The sequence below is a fragment of the Papio anubis genome, chromosome 10 (genome assembly GCF_008728515.1).
Source record: "Papio anubis isolate 15944 chromosome 10, Panubis1.0, whole genome shotgun sequence".
Taxonomy (NCBI): domain Eukaryota; kingdom Metazoa; phylum Chordata; class Mammalia; order Primates; family Cercopithecidae; genus Papio; species Papio anubis.
In genome coordinates, this window is record NC_044985.1 from 121,589,090 (window position 1) to 121,607,702 (window position 18,613).

Sequence of the window (18,613 nt, forward strand, 5' to 3'; positions counted from 1 at the left end):
CTGCCCCCAGGCCTGCACAGACAGCCCTGCTCCTACTCTGGAGGACTTGCCCTGCCCCTGGAGGACTAGGAATTGCCCCCGTGCAGCTCCTGAGTATGAAGTGACTCTCTTCAGTGTTGTGACAAAGCTGGGACATAGTCATCACCAGCGGCCTCATCTGATCCAGGAGCCGAGGAAGTTATTTCTGGCAGAAAGTGGAAACAGAAGAAGCCCAACATGTACCCCCTTTCCTAGTCCTCAGCTCCTCCGCGTGGCCCACGTCCTTACTTCCATGTCACTTCCTAGTCCTCAGCTCCTCCGCGTGGCCCACGTCCTTACTTCCATGTCACTTCCTAGTCCTCAGCTCCTCCGTGTGGCCCACGTCCTTACTTCCATGTCACAGATGACGGGCTAAGGAACTTCCACAGCCACATGGCCAAGAAGAGATGGAGCTGTGATTCAGACTTAAAGCTTTCTGACTTGCATTAGCTGCACGGTAGCCACGTAACTCCTAAGCATAAGATGCACGTGGACCATGGCGATAAAAGACTTTTACTTTGTTCTTTTCTGCATGATTAGGTCGAGTTGGAAGGTTTGAGAACTGCTTTTGCTTAGGGAAGCTTGGGTGGGCAGTAAGCTGTATTCACAACAGTTCACTGTGTCTTTGCACCATAACCCAGGGCATGGATGACATAGAATGGGGAAGGATTTGCTGCAGGATGAAGTTTTCCTCTCTCATATCAGGAAACCCTCAGGCAAAATTCTTCTGCTTTAAAGTGCTGACATTAAGTGTTTTCCTTTATTTTCAACAAGAAAGCCAAAAAGTGAGTCTAGGAATACTGGCGATTTTCTTGAATATCTCGAATATGGCATCGATGCTGTACATGTGGTGTGAACACAGCACTATTATCTGTGTATCTTAAGCAACACCTTGCACCTAAGTGTAAGTATATAGTAAACATGTATCAAATAAAATAGAGGTGGATGGGTCTGGGGAACTTGCCCATCTTGACCACAGCCCTGTGCAACATTTAATGCTTTCAATTGACATTTGATGGTTATTTTAGTCTACAGTTGAAATCATTCGTTCATTCAACAGGTGTTTCTTGAGTTTGCCAGGCCTCATCTGATCACTAGCCCTGGTGAGGAAACAAACTAAAAGATGGTATTTGAGATGAGATCATGAGCACCCCTGAAGATCTGGGCTTCCTTACAATTCGCAAGCAGGGCACTCCCTGCAGGTCCCCAGCAGAGCCTGTGAGGCCAGCAGAGGGGTCTGTGCCCGGCACAGTGCAGGGTGTCCAGGGGCTGGAGTGGAGGGGACTTCAGCAGTGGCGGGGCTCGCTGTAGGGTGCTGCATGGGTCTGTCTTGAAGGTCTCCTCCGGGCGTGTCGGAACCTAAATAGTGTTCAAATCCTGCCCCCGCCCCTCCATGCCTTGCTCGAGAAGAATATGAGAATGTTTATAAGAACGTGAAAATGTACCTAAGACCAGCAGATGTGACTATAAATCAAAGTTACAAGGGCGTGGCTTCCAGATAATGGAGTTGCTGGTATTTTCCTTCACCAGAAGTGAGAAAGTTCAGATAAATGGATAGACAGATTCGTACATAGCAACCACTCAGGTAGAAGGTAATCTGGCAATTTAAAAAGCCATACATAATTTTGTATTAACCCTAAATCTCATTTTGCTTCCACTTGGAAAGATAGTGGAGAAGCAAAAATGTTCCCTTGCTAAGGCGCCAAGCACCCTGTCCGAGTCTTCAGTTTCTGTGCCGGAAGGCAGCTTAAGTTCTCAAAACAGTCATTTCCACATCCACGAGGTGACTTTCTGTGTCTCCACTGGGTGCGACTGCACACCCAACTGAATGGATGCTTTGTGTTATTTTCTTCTTCCTAACTCTGAGAAAGTCTGTGTTCCTCTGATAATGTGATTTTTTTTTTTTATTAGCGAGCACTGATTTGAATATGCGTTTGCTGTCTAACCCTAACTCTCTTTTCCTTGCCGTGCGTGGCTAACCTCCACCACTCACGCAGCATGTTTTCTGTCGGCCTCTGTTCTCCTTGCTCCTTTGCTGACCCTGTTCCTTTCTTTCTGGCTGCGTGTCCTGACGGCGGCTGTGTGGGCAGCCCTCGGAGTACAGCGGCCACCTCAACTCCAGCTCCCGCGCCTCCTCCAGGGCCAGCTCGGCCCGGGCCAGCCCTGTGGTAAGTTGGCCTGCTGGCCTTGCTCCTACTCAGCGTCATCCTCCCTCCCGCTTCCCGTTACCCTCCTCTTCCAACGTCTCCAAATTTAGAATATTACTCTGCGGTGATATTATTAGGATTACATTGCTCAACTTTTCAAGGACCATGAAATTGTTAGCAGTGCTTAGAGATGGGGATCTTAAAGGAGGGAAACTTTACACAAAGGGAGAAAATAATATAGCCATGTGCACGGATGTGTGGTTTTCTTTTTATGATTAAAAATTTGTAGTATTGACTCCTAATGTTTTGCTTGAAGTGTTACCTGTGATCAAACCCAGACAGCATTTAAGGTAAAGCGTGACCTATAGATGCCGGGACGCTCCCAGTTCTGCCCCAGTCATTCGTTACCCTGCTGGTTCTCAGATCCTTCGAAATGTGTGGATTTACAGCCCTGCATCCTGTTTGTCACTCAGCATGGCCCAAATTTTGTTTCAGAAAATAGGAGCCCTGTTAGGTCATCTCCAGCTCGTGAAGTCTCATTATTATGTGTTTTTCCCTGGGTTGTTGGAATTTTAGATACGGTTTTACCTGATCTGATACTGTGCTGCATATCACCTTTTAAAGGAAGAGCTGGTGACAAGTTTTGGCCTGGGGGTGGGAATGGAGGAGGGGAGGTGGGCTTGTGGCCAGGGAAGGGCTCCAGGACAGTTTTGGCCTGGGGGTGTGGGAATGGAGGAGGGGAGGTGGGCTTGTGGCCAGGGAAGGGCCCAGTGACTAGCTCGGGTCTGGGGGGGTGTGGAAATGGAGGAGGGAGGTGGGTTTGTGGGTCAGGGAAGGGGCCTCAGAAAGTTTTGGGCCTGGGGTGTGGAATGGAGGGGAGGTGGTTAGGAAGCCCAGGACAGTGGTTTGGGGGTGGAATGGAGGAAGGTGTGACAAGGAATGGAAGGAAGGGAAGAGCCAGTGGAATGGAGAAAGGAAGATGGGTGGATGAAACAATGGAGAATGGGAATGAAGCCTGGAGTGGTGGAGGAAGTAGTGGACATGGAAGGAGGTTTCTTGAAGCCAGGAGTTGGAGATCAGCTTGGCCAACATAGGAAGATCTCCCCATCTCTAAACAGTAATAAGAAAAAAGTTAGCCAGGTGTGGAGGCACGCACCGGTAGTCACAGCTACTCAGGAGGCTGAGGTGGGAGAATCGCTTGAGCCCAGGAGTTCGAGGTTGCAATGAGCTATGATTGCGCCACTGCATTTCAGCCTGGACAACAGAGTGAGACCCTGTCTCTAGAAAACAAAAACAAAAACTTCTCCCAGCCATAGAGCAATTAAAATGTGGCTCTTAAGTGACTTACTGAACACCATACTTCAGCATGCTGATCCCTACAATTTCGTAACGTTCCTAGTAATCAACCAAGAAGTCGCAGCGCTGAGACCTCCGCTTACGTGGATGTACCTTGTTTGGCGGGCTTTTCCTGTTATGGTGCTGGTGATTTGTGTTTTAAATTAGATGCAGTATTTTAGAACTGTGAGGTTTCCTACCTCGCACCTGATACCTGCATTCAGGTATCAGCAAATGCAAGTATCAGCTTCTTTGGGGGAAGAAAACCCAGGGTCTCTGGCCACTGACTCTGAGGCTATGTTGCAGAACTGCGCAGCCTCCACGCCACCCACTATTTTCATGACCCCGAGGCCACGGCCCAGGTGCCGTTCATCACTGTGCAGCATGGCTTTCCTGTACTAGAGGAATGTTTCCTCCGTCCAGCCGTGGAGAGCAGGAAAACAGAGTTCAAGAGGGGCGGGCATTACAACAGCAGTGCCTGTTTCTCTGGGGGAGGACTCTCCCCTCTGTATAAGTTGCAGACATCCAATCTTGTCACGCATTTGGCTCTGCCCAGCTGGCCTCACAGGCATTTGAGTTTGTGTTCCACCCCTCCCCATCCCAGAGCCCAGCAGTCAGCAGTGAGAGAAGGCAAATGTGTGCAGGGAGTGCGAGGCAGCAGCTACCGTGCAAACTCCAGGGGCACACCGCCCCCCAGTAAGTCTCTCCCCAGAGTGCATCAGGCAATAACAGGAAGATCCTCAGCTGTTCGTTATGATACGATTTCCCATTTTCAAACCTGACAAGTTGGTCTTGATGCCGTTACTCAAGTAACCGAAAGTAAATGGTTGTGAACTAAGACATTTCAGATCACAGACTCAGTAAGCCTGGCCAGCCCCCACGGCTGTGTCTTCCTTTAAGTTGGGATCTCTGTATTATCTCATGCTCTATATAGAGCAATAAACCTAAGCTAACTTACGTGATCACTTAAAACTACCAGGAAGAAACATTTTCCATAATAAATCTAATGTAGAATTGCTTTGTCTTCTCACACTCACTTTTCAGAAAAGAAAATACAAATATTGCCAGGCGCGGTGGCTCACGCCTGTAATCCCAGCACTTTGGGAGGCCGAGGCAGGCGGATCACTTGAGGTCAGGAGTTCGAGACCAGCCTAGCCAACATGGAGAAACCCCGTCTCTACTAAAAATACAAAAATTAGCCAGGCGTAGTGGCGCATGCCTGTAATTCCAGCTACTTGGGAGGCTGAGGCAGGAGACTCACTTGAACACAAGAGGCAGAGGTTGCAGTGAGCCAAGATCACACCACTGCACTCCAGCCTGGGTGACAAGGCAAGGCTCCATCTCAAAAAAAAAGAAAAGCAAAAAAATATATATAAGTATTTACAATTGACAGAAGAATGTTGTGGCTTTACTTTCAGTGAATCCCAAACACCCTTAATGCCCTCCATACCCTCCGCCTGGTTCCATTGCCCTCCGTACCTTCTGCCTGGTTCCAGTGAGATATGACAGTTGGATTTTGTTAAGCATTGTCTTTATTCAATCATATGATGAGGTCATAAAATAGCAGGGCTCAATATAGCCACTTAGAGATTCAAATGACGCAAATTTCTTTGTCATATGAAACTGACTGAAGAGATTGAAATGATACAAATTTCTTTGTCATGTGTTTTCTAAATTTGCAGAAAATTTACTCACAGGTATAGTAGATGATCATAAACAGAGAGATGTGGGTTCAGCCTTCCTGGGTGTCCTGGGAGCTGATGGGGGTGGGTGATCTCCTTATATCTGCTCTTCCTTCCCTGAATCAATTGCTCAGCTAACAAAGGTCAGTTGATTGTGGGGCGGTTGACACGCTTAGGGAACAAAGGTCAGTCCTGCAGTGAGGGACGGGGCTGTCCCCTTCCTCATCCTGGGTGCCTTATGTCGGTTGGGGACCCCACATCTGATGACACCTCCTGTATGTGGTTCTTAGAATGCAGAGGGGTGTCTGTAGAGTGCAGGGCAGTTCCCTAGGGGATGTGGTTATGGTATCCCTTGATTGATCGTGTGGAGGATAGAAGAACGGTGAGTACAGGCGGCATCCCTGGTATCTGAAGAGAGCCTGGGAGACAGAACTAAGCTAGCTCATTTCCATAATTTCTAAAACTCGTGGTCCTCTTATACTGAATCGGCTCCATTTCTGTTTTCTGTCTTGGGACATTAACACCATTGCTGGTATATTTTGGATCTCCTGGGACAACAGAAAGTGCTAGTGGGTGTATTTGGCCTTGTTAATGGGAAGAAGCCAGGAGGGCCTGGATGGGACTCCCTGGTCCTTCTACCTGGGAGGCACGAGCAGCAGGTCTTGGGCAGGGCCTGGAGTAAGCGTGGTGGCAAAGGTGAATGACCCTCCAGTCTGGCCTTCCTTGGGGTCACATGGAGCAGGCAGTGCTCTGAGGCAGGGAGTTTCAGAACCCGGGTTCAAATGTCGCAGCTCTCATTCCTGGTTTGGGACATCTAGCTGGCCATGTAAACTTCTTGTGCCTCCCCTGGAAAGAGGGGTCATGATTCCCTCAAAAAGTAAAAACAAAAAAACAAAGGAAAAAAAAAAAACACACACACACACACGGTTACTTTATTTCTCCTTGGCTGGGGTTAGCCAGGGATGGGATACGGTTGTTGTAGCGAGGGCTCATGGGAAATGCTCCCAGGCCGGTGACTTCATCAGGAACATGTATCCAGGGCCAGTATGAGTGAGGACAGAAGACAAGAAAAATGTGAAGTCAGACAGGGTCAGCCCTGTAGGCTCTGTAGGGAGTCCCGCCCTGGGTTTGGGAGACACAGGTGCACAGGTGAGCATGTCACGCCCGTTAGAGGTGAGGGAGGGCTGGTGCCCCCGAGGGGTGGAGGGAGGGCAGTGCTATTAAAGGGCAGTAGTAACCAGAAAGAAGGAAGTGACTGCCTGTCCCACTTCGAGAAAATGAAAATGCTTCAGTGTCCAGAGACCACCACCAGGGTCAAGACCTAAAGTTTTCTCCACCCGCTTGGTCCTCCCAGGGTCCTTGGGAAAGCAGAGAGGGCATCGGCCCCATGCCAAGACAGACATAGAATACTGTTCACCTCATTCTCATCTTCGTCCATGCTGTGGATGAACTGTGTTTTCTTCCTCGCCAGCACGGCCAGGACCTTCTCCTTGAGGAAGCTGTGTTTCACTCATTCACTGAGTGTTTATTGAGCACCTAGAATGTTCCAGAAACAGGGCCGTTTTATGAGAAATGCAGACTTGCCCCCGCCCTCATGGGATGCACAGACAGAGGGCAGATGGAAGCTCATCGGGTGATCACACATGGTGTGAAGCCCAGCAGCGGGGGTGTGAGGGGAGGCAAAGGTGCCTCCAGAGAGCTGGAATCCGGAGGTTTGACGGCCCAGGCTTGGGCCATACCCAAGCAGAGTGACTCCACCTGGTGAAGCCAACAGGTCTGGGTCATCCAGGCCCCAGAATCCCACTGGGAACCTGGCGAAGCCACCACGTTTCTGAAACATCCATCAGTAATGTCCCGAGGGGAGCCCGGGTCGATATCTTCCCTTGTGTACTCAGAGAAAACAGGAGCAATGAACTCAGATCTCTGCCCGTTTGAACTAGAAAAACAGCACTATTTTGACTCATGTTTTTTGTTGCACAGAGAGGCAGGGGCAGGGACCAGGTGGAAAAACGGGTCTTGAATTATAAACACCAGAGTTCAAAGATAAGTCATTCAGGCTAAAGTACATATTATTGGATTTATAACCAAAAACTGTCACCCTAATGATGGACTGTGCTATCATTTAAATGTGAAAGAAATTTACCCTTAAAATCAGTGTTTTCTGAGCAGTGTTTGCTATTAGTTTGTGTCTCAAGAGGGACCTCACAAGGATGTTGCTTCGGTGATCCCTTTTTCCACCCAAGTCTGGTGTTGCCTGGCTGGACATTGGGGACAGGTTCTTTTTGTACCTGGGCCCTTGAGTAGGGTCTCTCTGGGTATGTGAACAGGTGCCACATATTCTTTCTCTAGGAAAATGGACAGGCAGCTGGAACATGGAAAACTTGGCATTTTAGCCTTACCAGGCATCGTGTGTACAGGAGTCTAGATAGTAAACTCCTTTAGACACAATGTTAGAAGTTTGGAATTAATAAAATATTTAATGTGCTCCTTGAAGCGTTTGTTTTTGAAAGGAAAATTGACGTAAACTAAACTTCCACAGACGTGTTTTAGAAGTGACTGTTTCCAGATTTTCAGTGATGTCTTTGTATACACTCAGCTGTGACTATAAAATATGACACACATACTTTATAAACCTGTTAGTGTGAAGTTTTCACCCTGACCTGAAATGTTTAGTATCACTCAGAATACGCGAGTCACGAAGCTAACAGGCTGCAATGTGTGCGGCGCTGCTGCCCTTCCCGTGCAGGAGGCCACTGTCTGCAGGGTCCGGTGCTTTCCTGTCCTGGGCTAGGGTGGGTGAGCAGAGCAGCCTGGACCGCCTGCAGCCACCGTGTCCTCTGGACCCTTCTCTGCACCATGCCCACCTCCTCCAGGTCCCCACACCATGCCGTGCAGAGGCTGTGACAGTGTTTAAAATCCTGTCCTGTCTTAGATTTCTTAGTCATTTTAGGGAGGAGGTGCTGTGCTTTATGTCAAGATGAAACACAACACCTGATTCCTTACCTGGCTCTGCTGGGGCTTAGGAAAGTGGGCTCGTTAAGGTGGGCTCCGCTGCCTGCAGCTTCTGTCCGGGCCTGGCCCCTGCAGCTGCGACACACCGCCATCTGGTGGACGCATGTGGGGCTGCGTGGCTTTCCATGGGGCTGAACAGTCTTCCTGTGTTTCGGGAAAGCTGACAAATTCCTTTTTCATTCGGAAGACACACAAAATGAAATTTACTCTACTGTGTAAAACAGAGATAGGTTAAACGTTCATTGCCATCGCCTTTCATCAAGAGCTTAATTTTTAATTTTTCTCTGCATGGTCTCTACTTAAAAATATGCCCAGATTTTATTTTGAGTCCGTCACGTTCTTCGGAGCAAGGACTTTTTTAAAATGATAGAAACAGCAAACTGTGGTTTTTGGGGTTTTTCCCCTTATTTGATACTTTACAAATTGTAAAAACAATAGATGTAGACAGTTTTCATTAAAACCATGCAGAACAAAGATGTGTTAAAGCCGTGTCCTCCCAAAATCAAAGTGTACGGACCCCCTGTTTGTTCTTTCTCAGCTTTCTTGCAAGAAATACCAGAGAGAAAAAAAGACTTGGGTAGGCCCTTCTTTTACGGGCACAGATATCTTTGTAGGTGAACGAATGCGCTCCTTGAGCTTCGTTTATTTCTCCACAATATTTATCCATCGCTGACCAGCAGCCAGAAACACTCGTTTTACACCGCGGAGAAAAATGCCGCAGGCTTTTCAGTGGTCACTTGGCAGCCTATTAAACTGGACTTTCCCATCCCACCAAGAGTTAAGCTAGCCTCTTTATTTTCATCTTATTAATATGTGTTCTGCAAACTCACTTATTCTAAGGAATAAAGGCTTTGGGCCCAGGAGATTTAATGAATTTATTCTCCAGGAAACTAAGTGCTAGATAGTTCACATTTCCTTGTTATTTGAAATTTTATTTATTTTATTTTATTTGTTATTTTTTTTCGAGACAGTGTTACACTCTGTCGCCCAGGCTGGATTGCAGTGGCATGATCTCAGCTCACTGCAACCTCCGCCTCCTGGGTTCAAGCGATTCTCCTGCCTCAGCCTCCTGAGTAGCTGGGATGACAGGCACATGTCACCACACCCAGCTAATTTTTGTAAATTTTAGTAGAGGCGGGGTTTCGCCATGTTGGCCAGCTTGGTCTCCAACTCCTGACCTCAAGTGATCTGCCCGCCTCGGCCTCCCAAAGTACTGGGATTACACACATGAGCCACCGTGCTTGGCCTTGAAAGTTTGATTTGAAAAACATTTCAGGAATATTTGTATTCCCATGTGAAGAGAAGAACCACACTTGAATTGCTCCAGTCATCCTCACACCTCCGAACATGGCTGCAGGACTTCTGGGGCTCCTGCTGGGATGAGATGAATTGCCCATCTGATGAGGTCTCTGCCTTGAATTCTTATCTGATGAGTCCTGCCTTGGTGCCCATCTGATCAGGGTCTGCCTTGGTGCCCATCTGATCAGAGTCTGCCTTGTACCTGTCTGATCAGAGTCTGCCTTGGTACCCATCTGATCAGAGTCTGCCTTGGAACCCATCTGATCAGAGTCTGCCTTGGTACCCATCTGATCAGAGTCTGCCTTGGTACCCGTCTGATCAGAGTCTGCCTTGGTACCCGTCTGATCAGAGTCTGTCTTGTACCCATCTGATCAGAGTCTGCCTTAGATACTCGGCATCTGACGTTTCCTTGGTGCCATCTAGGTGGGGGTGCCCTTGGTGCCTCCAAGTACACAGTTAGGCTGATGTGGCATGCACATCTGAAAAAATAACTCTAGATGTGCATTTTGACACGTCAGCAAATGCAGGTGGTGTGGGCCACAGCTGGAGAGCGCCGTCTTCACTGCAGTATATATAGCTGGGCCGCACCCAGCGTGAGAATGGACATCAGGAAGGAGAGCTGTAAGCCCCTGGGATTGTGGACAGTTCCCATGAACACATGGTCTTAAACGGGGCCTTGGGTGGGTCCTTAGCAGCTGTGGCTAAGTGGGCAGAGGGACCACCCCACCACCACCCTGCCCAAAGGGCTTATTTAGCAAAGAGGAGAGAGAGGCCAGCCTGCCCCTGGCTGCATCCTACTGGCCTGAAAGATGTGGCCTCTCTGCCCCCATTTCCGCTCCTGCTCTTGGGACACAGGAGACTGGTTCAATGAGAGTAGAAAGTTTATTTTTGAAGACCCGGGTGTAGGGTGGGTGGGTGAGACCGTGTGATGGCTTTGGGAGCCAGGCCGCAGGGCTTAGCTTGGATCTGTTGAGTAGGAGACCCTTGAACATGGCTACCCTGAGCTAAGCACTGGTCTTCGATTTTGCTTTCTTTTGGATTAACCGAGTATTTTGTGGGATTCCATTTGATCCCTTAACTGGCTGACCAGCTGTGACTCCTGGTTATGTTGTTTTAGTGCTGCTCCAGGTGTCCTTGGAGAAGTTGAAGGTACAAGGAGTTTGCAGGAGGGAAGGTGGCAGTTAGTGAGCCTTCCTGGTGGGGCCGGATGGTGAGGGCAGGGGCATCTGGTCCAGCGTGGACTCGGGCCATAGATGGAAAGTGGTCATTTGGAGGTCATCATCAGTCTGGCACCCTGACCATAGCACCTGCACCCCTGTACTGAGCTGCTGGTCCCCGGCACCAGCGTCTGTGCAGATCAAATGTTGGTGAGCCGTGGCCTTGGCAGCTCTCCATCAGGATTTCTCAAGCTTCATTCTGAATTATCTCTGTGTGAGCTCACAAGGGTGACTGCAGAGTCCCAGGTCACCGCTCAGATCTGCTGAATCAAGCCTATGGTCTGCAGTTGCCGGGCATGTCTTTGGCTGATTTTCTGACAACCAAAGTGAAAAAGTTCTGAGCTACAGGAAGCTGGGTTGAAGACATGATGGGGGAAACCATGATTAGTTGACAGCTTTTCCCAGAGAGTTTGGAGACAAACTCAATCTTGGTAACCTTCCCAGTGGGTTTATGTTAAGAACATTCAATGTGGAAAAAAAAAAAAAAAAAAAAAAAACAACAAACCCAGGGAGAAAAAATTTTTTAAAATAACCCTTCCCCCCCCCATGCCCCCAAAAAAAAAAAAAAAAAAAAAAAGAAAGAGAAACAAATAAACCTGTCTTTTGTTGGGTCCTGAGCCAAGAAAGAAGTAACCCCACTACCAGCCTCTGCCTCTTGTCCTGAGACATCCTCATGGTGCAGGGCCATCTCCAGGGTCCATTCCTCATGTGCACCCCCTCTTGTAGTTCCACAGCCTGCTGTGGGTCCCAGTGAGACTCCTACCTGAGGACAGGAGAAGAGGGTCCTCAGGGACGTCCAAATGAGGACAGGAGAAGAAGGGGCCTCACAGACGTCCAAGTAGGAGAAGTGGGAAAAGCCAAATTTGGAGGATCCCACTTTTCTGCTTCTAAATTACAAAGGAAGCGAATGTTTTGTTTTTGGGTGTGTGTGGGTTTTGGTTTTTTTTTTAATCATTCTTAGCCCCTATCTTCATGTTATCCATTTAACGCTTTTAAATTATTTAATGTGTTGTCCGTTTTCCTCTACAGGTAGAAGACAGACCAGAAAAAGATTTTACTGAGAAGGTAAGGAATCGTTCATAAACCTAGAGGGTCCCGAAAGTTGTGGATGAAATTGATAAGAAAATATGTTGCTTGGTCTTTTTAATAAAGATGTTCTCCAGTGAGGGAATGGACTAGAAAGCGGCCCACCTAACCTGGCATCACCTCCCTGTAGGTAGGCCACCGGGAGTCCTGTCCAGTGTGCGTTAGACCCTGCAGAGCAGGGAGGCGTTTATGATGGGCCCCACCATGGAGTTTAGGGTTAATCCAGCTGACCACAGAGCATCCAGGAGGTGCCTGGAAATGATCCTCTCCTTATAGCTTAGCATAAGTCCATGAAGAGCTTCCAATTTGGAAATGGAATTAAAGTAACAGTCCTGTGATGTTAGATTTACATGCAGTTTTGGTTTTGTCTAAAATCGCATCTGGGTTAGTCCGTTCTCACACTGCCATGAAGAACTTTCCTAAGACTGGGTAATTGATAAAGAAAAGAGCTTTAATTGACTCCCAGTTCCGCATGGCTGGGGAGACCTCAGGAAACTTACAATCATGGTGAAAAGAGAAGCAGGCACCTTCTTCACAAGGCCACAGGAGAGAGAACATTTGCAGGAGGAACTGTCGAACACTTACAAAACCGTCAGATCTCCTGAGAGCCCACTCACTATCGTGAGAACAGCATGGGAGAAACTGCCCCCATGATCCAGTCACCTCCCACCAGGTCCCTCCCTCGCCCTGTGGGGATTATGGGGATTGTAATTCCAGATGAGATTTGGGTGGGGACACCCATATCAGCATCTGATCCTCTCAACGTTCCAGGGGTCTCGTAACATGCCAGGCCTGTCTGCAGCCACGCTGGCCTCTCTGGGTGGGACTTCCTCTCGGAGAGGCAGCGGAGACACCTCCATCTCCATCGACACCGAGGCGTCCATCAGGGAAATCAAGGTGAGATGCTCTCTTCTTACTCACGACTTGAGAGAACCTTTTGTAAAAATCAGTCTTTAGATTAAAAAAAAAAAAAACTTAATTCATAAAGTTCTGGATCTTTCTTCTTGGTCCTATCTCCCTCACCTCCCCTAAAATATGGTGTTCTCCTAACATCAAGACCCAGCTCACATAGTGTCTCCTGCAGGAATCTGATCCTACTCACTGACCCCCCCAGCAGGGCAGACTGTGTGCCGGCCCCCTGCGCCTCTCAGCACCCAGGGCATACCTTAGTGAGAGCACTAGGCACGTTGTGTTGATGCGCTTGGTCGTCTCTGTGTGCTTGGTCGTCTCTGTGTGCTTCATCGTCTCTGTGTGCTTGGTCTGCGTAGACATTCAGTCCACATGTTTGGACACCAGACGGCTTTACCTACTTTCACACAACCTTCCCCGCTAAGTATGTTCCCCTTCGGCCTAGAACATGCCCTTTCCTTTCTCTTTGTAATATGCCTTTAGTAGACCTCATCTTCGTATTTTAATGATTTCTTCTCTCCCGCTGTAGTACAGGTAGTATTCTCTGCTCTATCCTCAGCACCCAGGACAGTGCCAGGCATTTGGTAGCATTCCATGTGTTAGAGAGAAACACGGTGCTATTTGTTAAAGTCACTAGGGTCAGTGCATCTGAAAACCTGAAGGCTGGAAGGGAAGGTGAGGTGACTAGACCTGTGTCCTCCAGGGAGCAGAACCAAGACAGAAGCAGCTGAAAGGAGCCAGAATCGACTGTTTCTGAATCTTCTCGTGCTTTAAACCAAGTTTAAAAGAGAAGCAGCTGCCACTGGGGATGTCTGAGCAGCTGCGTGGCCATTTGCCAGGGAGGACAGAGAGGGATTTAAGCATCCACCAGAGGTTGGCCGGGGTCACCTTGGAGGTGCGTCCAACACCTATGTTTTATAAGTTTACAAAACCAGAAGAGCCGTTTCCCATATGCCACCCCTGGGCCACCTGCAGCTCCTCATTGCTTTCCATTTTTTTCCTTTTTCTTTTCTTTTTTTTTTTTTTTTTTGAGACAGAGTTTCGCTGTTGCCGTCTAGGCTGGAGTACAGTGGCACACTCTTGGCTGACTGCAACCTCCACTTCCTGGGTTCAAGCGATTCTCCAGCCTCAGCCTCCTGAGTAGCTGGGATGACAGGCGCCTGCCACCATACCCAGCTAATTTTTGTATTTTTAGTGGAGATGGGGTTTCGCCATGTTAGCCAGGCTGGTCTTGAACTCCTGACCTCAGGTGATCCACCCACCTCAACCTCCCAAAGTGCTGGGATTCCAGGCGTGAGCCGCTGTGCCTGGCCTGTTGTTTCCCTTTTTACAGCAGACTTGGTGGCAGTCCTGATGTTTCTCTGCCCTTAGGTTGTGCGTGCCGTTCATTTGTTCAGGTACTTACTGAGAGGCTGGCTCATGCCAGGTGCTGTTCCAGGCACCAATAATTTGGCAAAGTAGAGACTTGGAGCTCCATAAATGCAGGGGAAAAGTGTTGCTGATTTCTGCCTCTAGCATCTCACTGTATCTTGCAGAGTAGGAACTCCAAGTGCTTGAATGAATTACTAAATAGGAGTTGAAATAACCTGTACCATTTTCAGAAGCTCTATTTTGCCTGTTTTTTAAACTGTGTAAAATCATATGAGATACACCAGGATTGCATAAAATCATGTAAAAATATCATGTGGGATACACCTGAACTTTAATCTTTAAATATTGAAGTTTATTTTCCTTTAACACTTAATAAAAAAGAAAATTGGGTGCTCAGACTACCCAAGTAGAAAGTACCCTGAAGTATGAAAGATTTAGGGAGTCACCTGTTTTTCCTTGACATCATCTGCCTTTTCTGCCATTTCCCCCAGGAACTCAACGAGTTAAAGGACCAGATTCAGGATGTAGAAGGCAAATACATGCAGGGGTTGAAAGAGATGAAGGTACCAATTCACAGAAGTGTGGTCTCACCATATTAACCCAACTTCACTTAAAAAAAACAAAATCCTAAAGAAGAAATTCAAAGTGCATGCTTACTGTAAAGAGGCTCCAGGTTGTAGAAGAACTCACAATGGCAGGAATGCCGGCATGGGTGTACACTCACCATTTTCCCAAATGCATTGTTTGAACCAAGACTTGAAAATGTAACTCCGCAGTAGAAAAGGTTACTAACATACTCCCTGACGCATGTCTTGTACTCACCATCCTTCTCTAAGGCTTCAAACCAGTTTCTTATTTCCCATAGGCGTGTACCAGACACTTGAAGAAGGTTTGGTTTTCTTCACTTTTTGTAGTAGCTGTATACAAAAATGCTTAGGTTGATTTGCTTCTCAAAATATCTGATGTCTACTAATAAGGCTATCCTCACATGCCACACTTTTGAAACATCCCAGTTATTTGTGTCCTGTAAAATGCTGCTAATTGAAGTAAAGACTGACTGTGGCATTGGCTTTCTTGGAGCATGTGCACACTGCTTTTAGAGTGTGCAGTGACTTCATTGCACCAGCCAGGAGATGTGGTTGCCCTGTTCCTTGACAGTAAGGTGAGCACTCAGTGACTGTCTTCATTAGGCGCAGATTGTGGATCTGGAAGTAGGTGGCAAATCTGTTACTCCCTTTTCAGCCCCCTAGAAAGTACCTGAGAGATCGTCTGAATTTAATATCAAAGGGCACCAGACAGAGGAGGTGACATCAGTCATGACTAATTCATTATCTTCATATCTGTCACCTTTCCTGAAAGGGGGAAAAATAAGACTCTGGCTTTCAATTCATGCGAAAAAGGGAGCCCCTTGGCCAGGCGCAGGGGCTCACACCTGTAATTCCACACTTTGGGAGGCCGAGGCGGGTGCATCACCTGAGGTCAGGAGTTTGAGACCAGCCTGGCCAATATGGCAAAACCGCGTTTCTACTAAAAATATAAAAATTAGCTGGGTGTGGTGGCGCACACCTGTAATCCCAGCTACTTGGGAGGCTGAGTCAGGAGAATCACTTGAACCCGGGAGGTGGAGGCTGCAGTGAGCCGAGATTGTGCCACTGCACTCCAGCCTGGGTGACAGAGTGAGACACTGTCTCAAAAAAAAAAAAAAAATTAAAGCTGGTGGGGAGCCACTGAAGCAACCAGAGACCCACTGGTCCCACCTGAAACAGCTGTCCTGGTGTGGAGGTGCAGAGCTAGACCAGCACTGGTCCCTCCAGCCCCCTCGTAGCCTCTGCTGCACCTGAACAGGCAGCTCCTGCCTCTGCCTTTAGCTCTTCACGTATGCGCCCTGACGGTTCTGCTCTCTCTGTTCTGGAATCGCCTTAGCCTCCTCATGTTGGGGACCTGCAAGAGTGTGAGGCAAGTGAGGGCATTATGATGCATATTTTACAGGCCTCTTTCTCTGGACCGTCCTTCAAAGGGAATGACCTTTGTCTTTCCAGGACTTGCCCAGTGAGATCTGCATGCCATTTTCCTATGGGTCAAAAATCTGAAATCACTACTGCTCCTTTCCTGATTCATAAGCCAGAGTAGGGCTGGTTGGCGGTCACTGTGGCTTGTGGCCCTGAGTAATTATCTCAGCCATCACACACTGGCTCTTTCACAGGGGCTGGTCACACGCCTCTAGTGATTCTTCAGAAATCTGTTGAACAGCCTGACATCCAGCCCTAAGACACCATGCTGGGAGGATTCCCCAGCTACCGAGTGGAGCCAGAGACTCTGCTGCCTCTGTGACAACATCCCTTTCCAAACTGGTGCCTCGTTTGTTCTAATGAGTGTGTACATTGCTTTTACTAGCGAATTTTCTGAGCAATGAGAATTTGACCAAATTGAAAAGGGGAATTTCCGTGCATTTGGAGTTGCCATGTGTTTCTTCCTCTGATCCATTTGCTCTAAGAAATATAGTCTAAGTTTAGGACTGAGGTTTTCTTTTAACAGAATACTGAATGATTCTTTGTTTTGACTTTTTTATTGCAATTTCAAAAATATGATCTGCTTTCCACAGGACTCTCTAGCAGAAGTTGAAGAGAAATACAAGAAGGCTATGGTTTCCAATGCTCAGCTAGACAATGAAAAGACAAACTTCATGTACCAGGTTGATACCCTAAAAGATATGTTGCTGGAGCTTGAAGAACAGCTGGCTGAATCTAGGCGGCAGTACGAAGAGAAAAACAAAGTAAGCATTAGTATGATGCAGAATATTAGGATAGGCTGGATGCAGTGGCCCAGGCCTGTAATCCCAGTACTTTGGGAGGCCAAGGTGGGAGGATTACTTGAGCCCAGGAGTTCGAGACCAGCCTGGGCGACATGGCGAGACATCATTTCTAAAAAAATTAAAACAATTAGCCAGGTGGCACATGCCTGTAGTCCCAGCTACTTGGGAGGCTGAGGTGGGAGGATCACTTGAGTCTGGAAGGTTGAGGCTGTGATGAGCTGTGTTGACACCACTGCACTCCAGCTTGGGCAACAGAGAAGACCCTGTCTCAAAAAAAAAAAAAAAAAAAAAAAAAGAGTGGTGGGGTGTGTGTGTGTGTTTATATGTATGTGTGGATATATCATGTGTGTGTATGTATATATAATGTATAATTTACATTATGTATTTTTGTATTTTTAAACAATGGCTCTCCAGTTATCCAGGAAATCCAAACATCTGAGAATAAATGTACCATACTCTTTGCCAAGTGACTTGAAATATTGATACGTATAATTTCAACATGTAAACTAGAGACAGTTTTTCTAGGAGAACATATAAGCTAAAATCAAACTGTGAAAAAACATACCTATGAAAGAGCCACCATGCTCAAATAAGGTGTGATCAGATGCCTCAGGATTTTCCTGTTAATATATATTTTCTGATTTTTATTTTATTCTCTCTTAACACCATAGAGAAATAGTTATGAGTATCAAAGATTTTAAGAAAATTATATTATTTCCTGCTGATTGGGAAAAGACACAGTTACTCCACTGAAGAATTAAATATATCATCAAGCTCAGAGAAAGACAGTCTTATTTGAGCTTTCAGTAAGAACCACTGGAACTAGTTTGTTGATAGCTGATATCAGATATAATTTCTAGTGTGAGTCTCAAGCATGAGTCACGTGTTAAGATAAGTAATGACAGCAGACTGATTCCATGAAGGCTGGGCTCGGATGTTCTTTAGATAGAAAGCAAGGAATACTTTTTTCATGTTTTTAGGAATTGTCCAATTTTTCGGAGATTCTGAGAGAAACAGAAAATGTAATGTGTGGGTGTTGTTGTTGTTGTTGTTTTTAACTGGCTGATATCCTCTAAATCCGAAGTGTTAAAACCGAGGTACCCTTGATAACCCTCAGGCCTGCTTCTTTGACTGCCATAGAATTGAGTTGGAAGCTGAAGATTTTACCCCAGAGTTCCTGATAGCTGAACTCTGAAAGAGGGGAGAAGCTTTTCACAAGACTGATGTCATGTGGGAACAGAGGAGTGGAGAGCACATCCCAACCCGCCTCGGGTGGGGGCCTGTAATGCATTTGCACTCCTCCTGCAACGCTGTCGTTAGGCATCATTCAGTGGACTGAGAACTCTCGAGTCTCACTCCAGAGAAGTTGGATGGTGCTAGAATGCTGTCCCGAGATGGACACAGGGGCTATGCAAAGCCCCACAGGAGGGCCCTTGTCATAGCCAGGAGGGCACCAGCCACCCCCAAGCTAAAGGAAGTGGGTGAACAGAAGTGCTAGGGTGAGCAGAAGCTCAGGCCAGATCCCATCTCAGATCACCCGCCTGACAGGTCTAGGGAAGGGGCATCCTACAGGCCTATAAGCTTTCAGCAAAGTGAGTTGGGTCCCAGGCCATCACCAGGGATGGCGCTGCTGTGACTGGGCAGGAAAACAGCAGAGCCGAGCTGCCAGCTTCCTGGGCTGAGCCTCGGGAGGGGAGGCGGGGCCTGAGGAGCAGCTAGGTTTTG

General features: G+C 47.5%; 1 protein-coding gene and 1 long non-coding RNA gene across 46 annotated transcripts in view; one reads left to right on the forward strand and one right to left on the reverse strand.

The window, feature by feature from the left end:
- Positions 1 to 18,613, forward strand: part of LRRFIP1 (LRR binding FLII interacting protein 1) — a 167,666-nt gene that overhangs the window by 116,451 nt on the left and 32,602 nt on the right. For 21 of the 45 annotated variants that reach the window (XR_002516341.2, XR_002516327.2, XR_002516331.2 and 18 more), the window contains 5 exons: positions 2,109 to 2,186; positions 11,740 to 11,775; positions 12,568 to 12,693; positions 14,568 to 14,639; positions 16,679 to 16,849. Coding sequence is in view for 5 of the 45 variants with exons in the window: in XM_009183441.4 (XP_009181705.1) it covers positions 2,109 to 2,186; positions 11,740 to 11,775; positions 12,568 to 12,693; positions 14,568 to 14,639; positions 16,679 to 16,849 (483 nt within the window). In the remaining 40 variants the exon portion in view is untranslated. The remainder of the gene's footprint in view (positions 1 to 2,108; positions 2,187 to 11,739; positions 11,776 to 12,567; positions 12,694 to 14,567; positions 14,640 to 16,678; positions 16,850 to 18,613) is intronic. The other 24 variants (XR_002516353.2, XR_002516346.2, XR_002516340.2 and 21 more) reach the window with 3 other exon arrangements.
- LOC116269218 lies at positions 6,114 to 8,255 on the reverse strand. The gene is made up of 3 exons (XR_004176677.1): positions 8,186 to 8,255; positions 6,600 to 6,718; positions 6,114 to 6,198 (listed from the first exon to the last, which is right to left on the reverse strand). It is a non-coding gene; the product is annotated as an uncharacterized LOC116269218 (long non-coding RNA).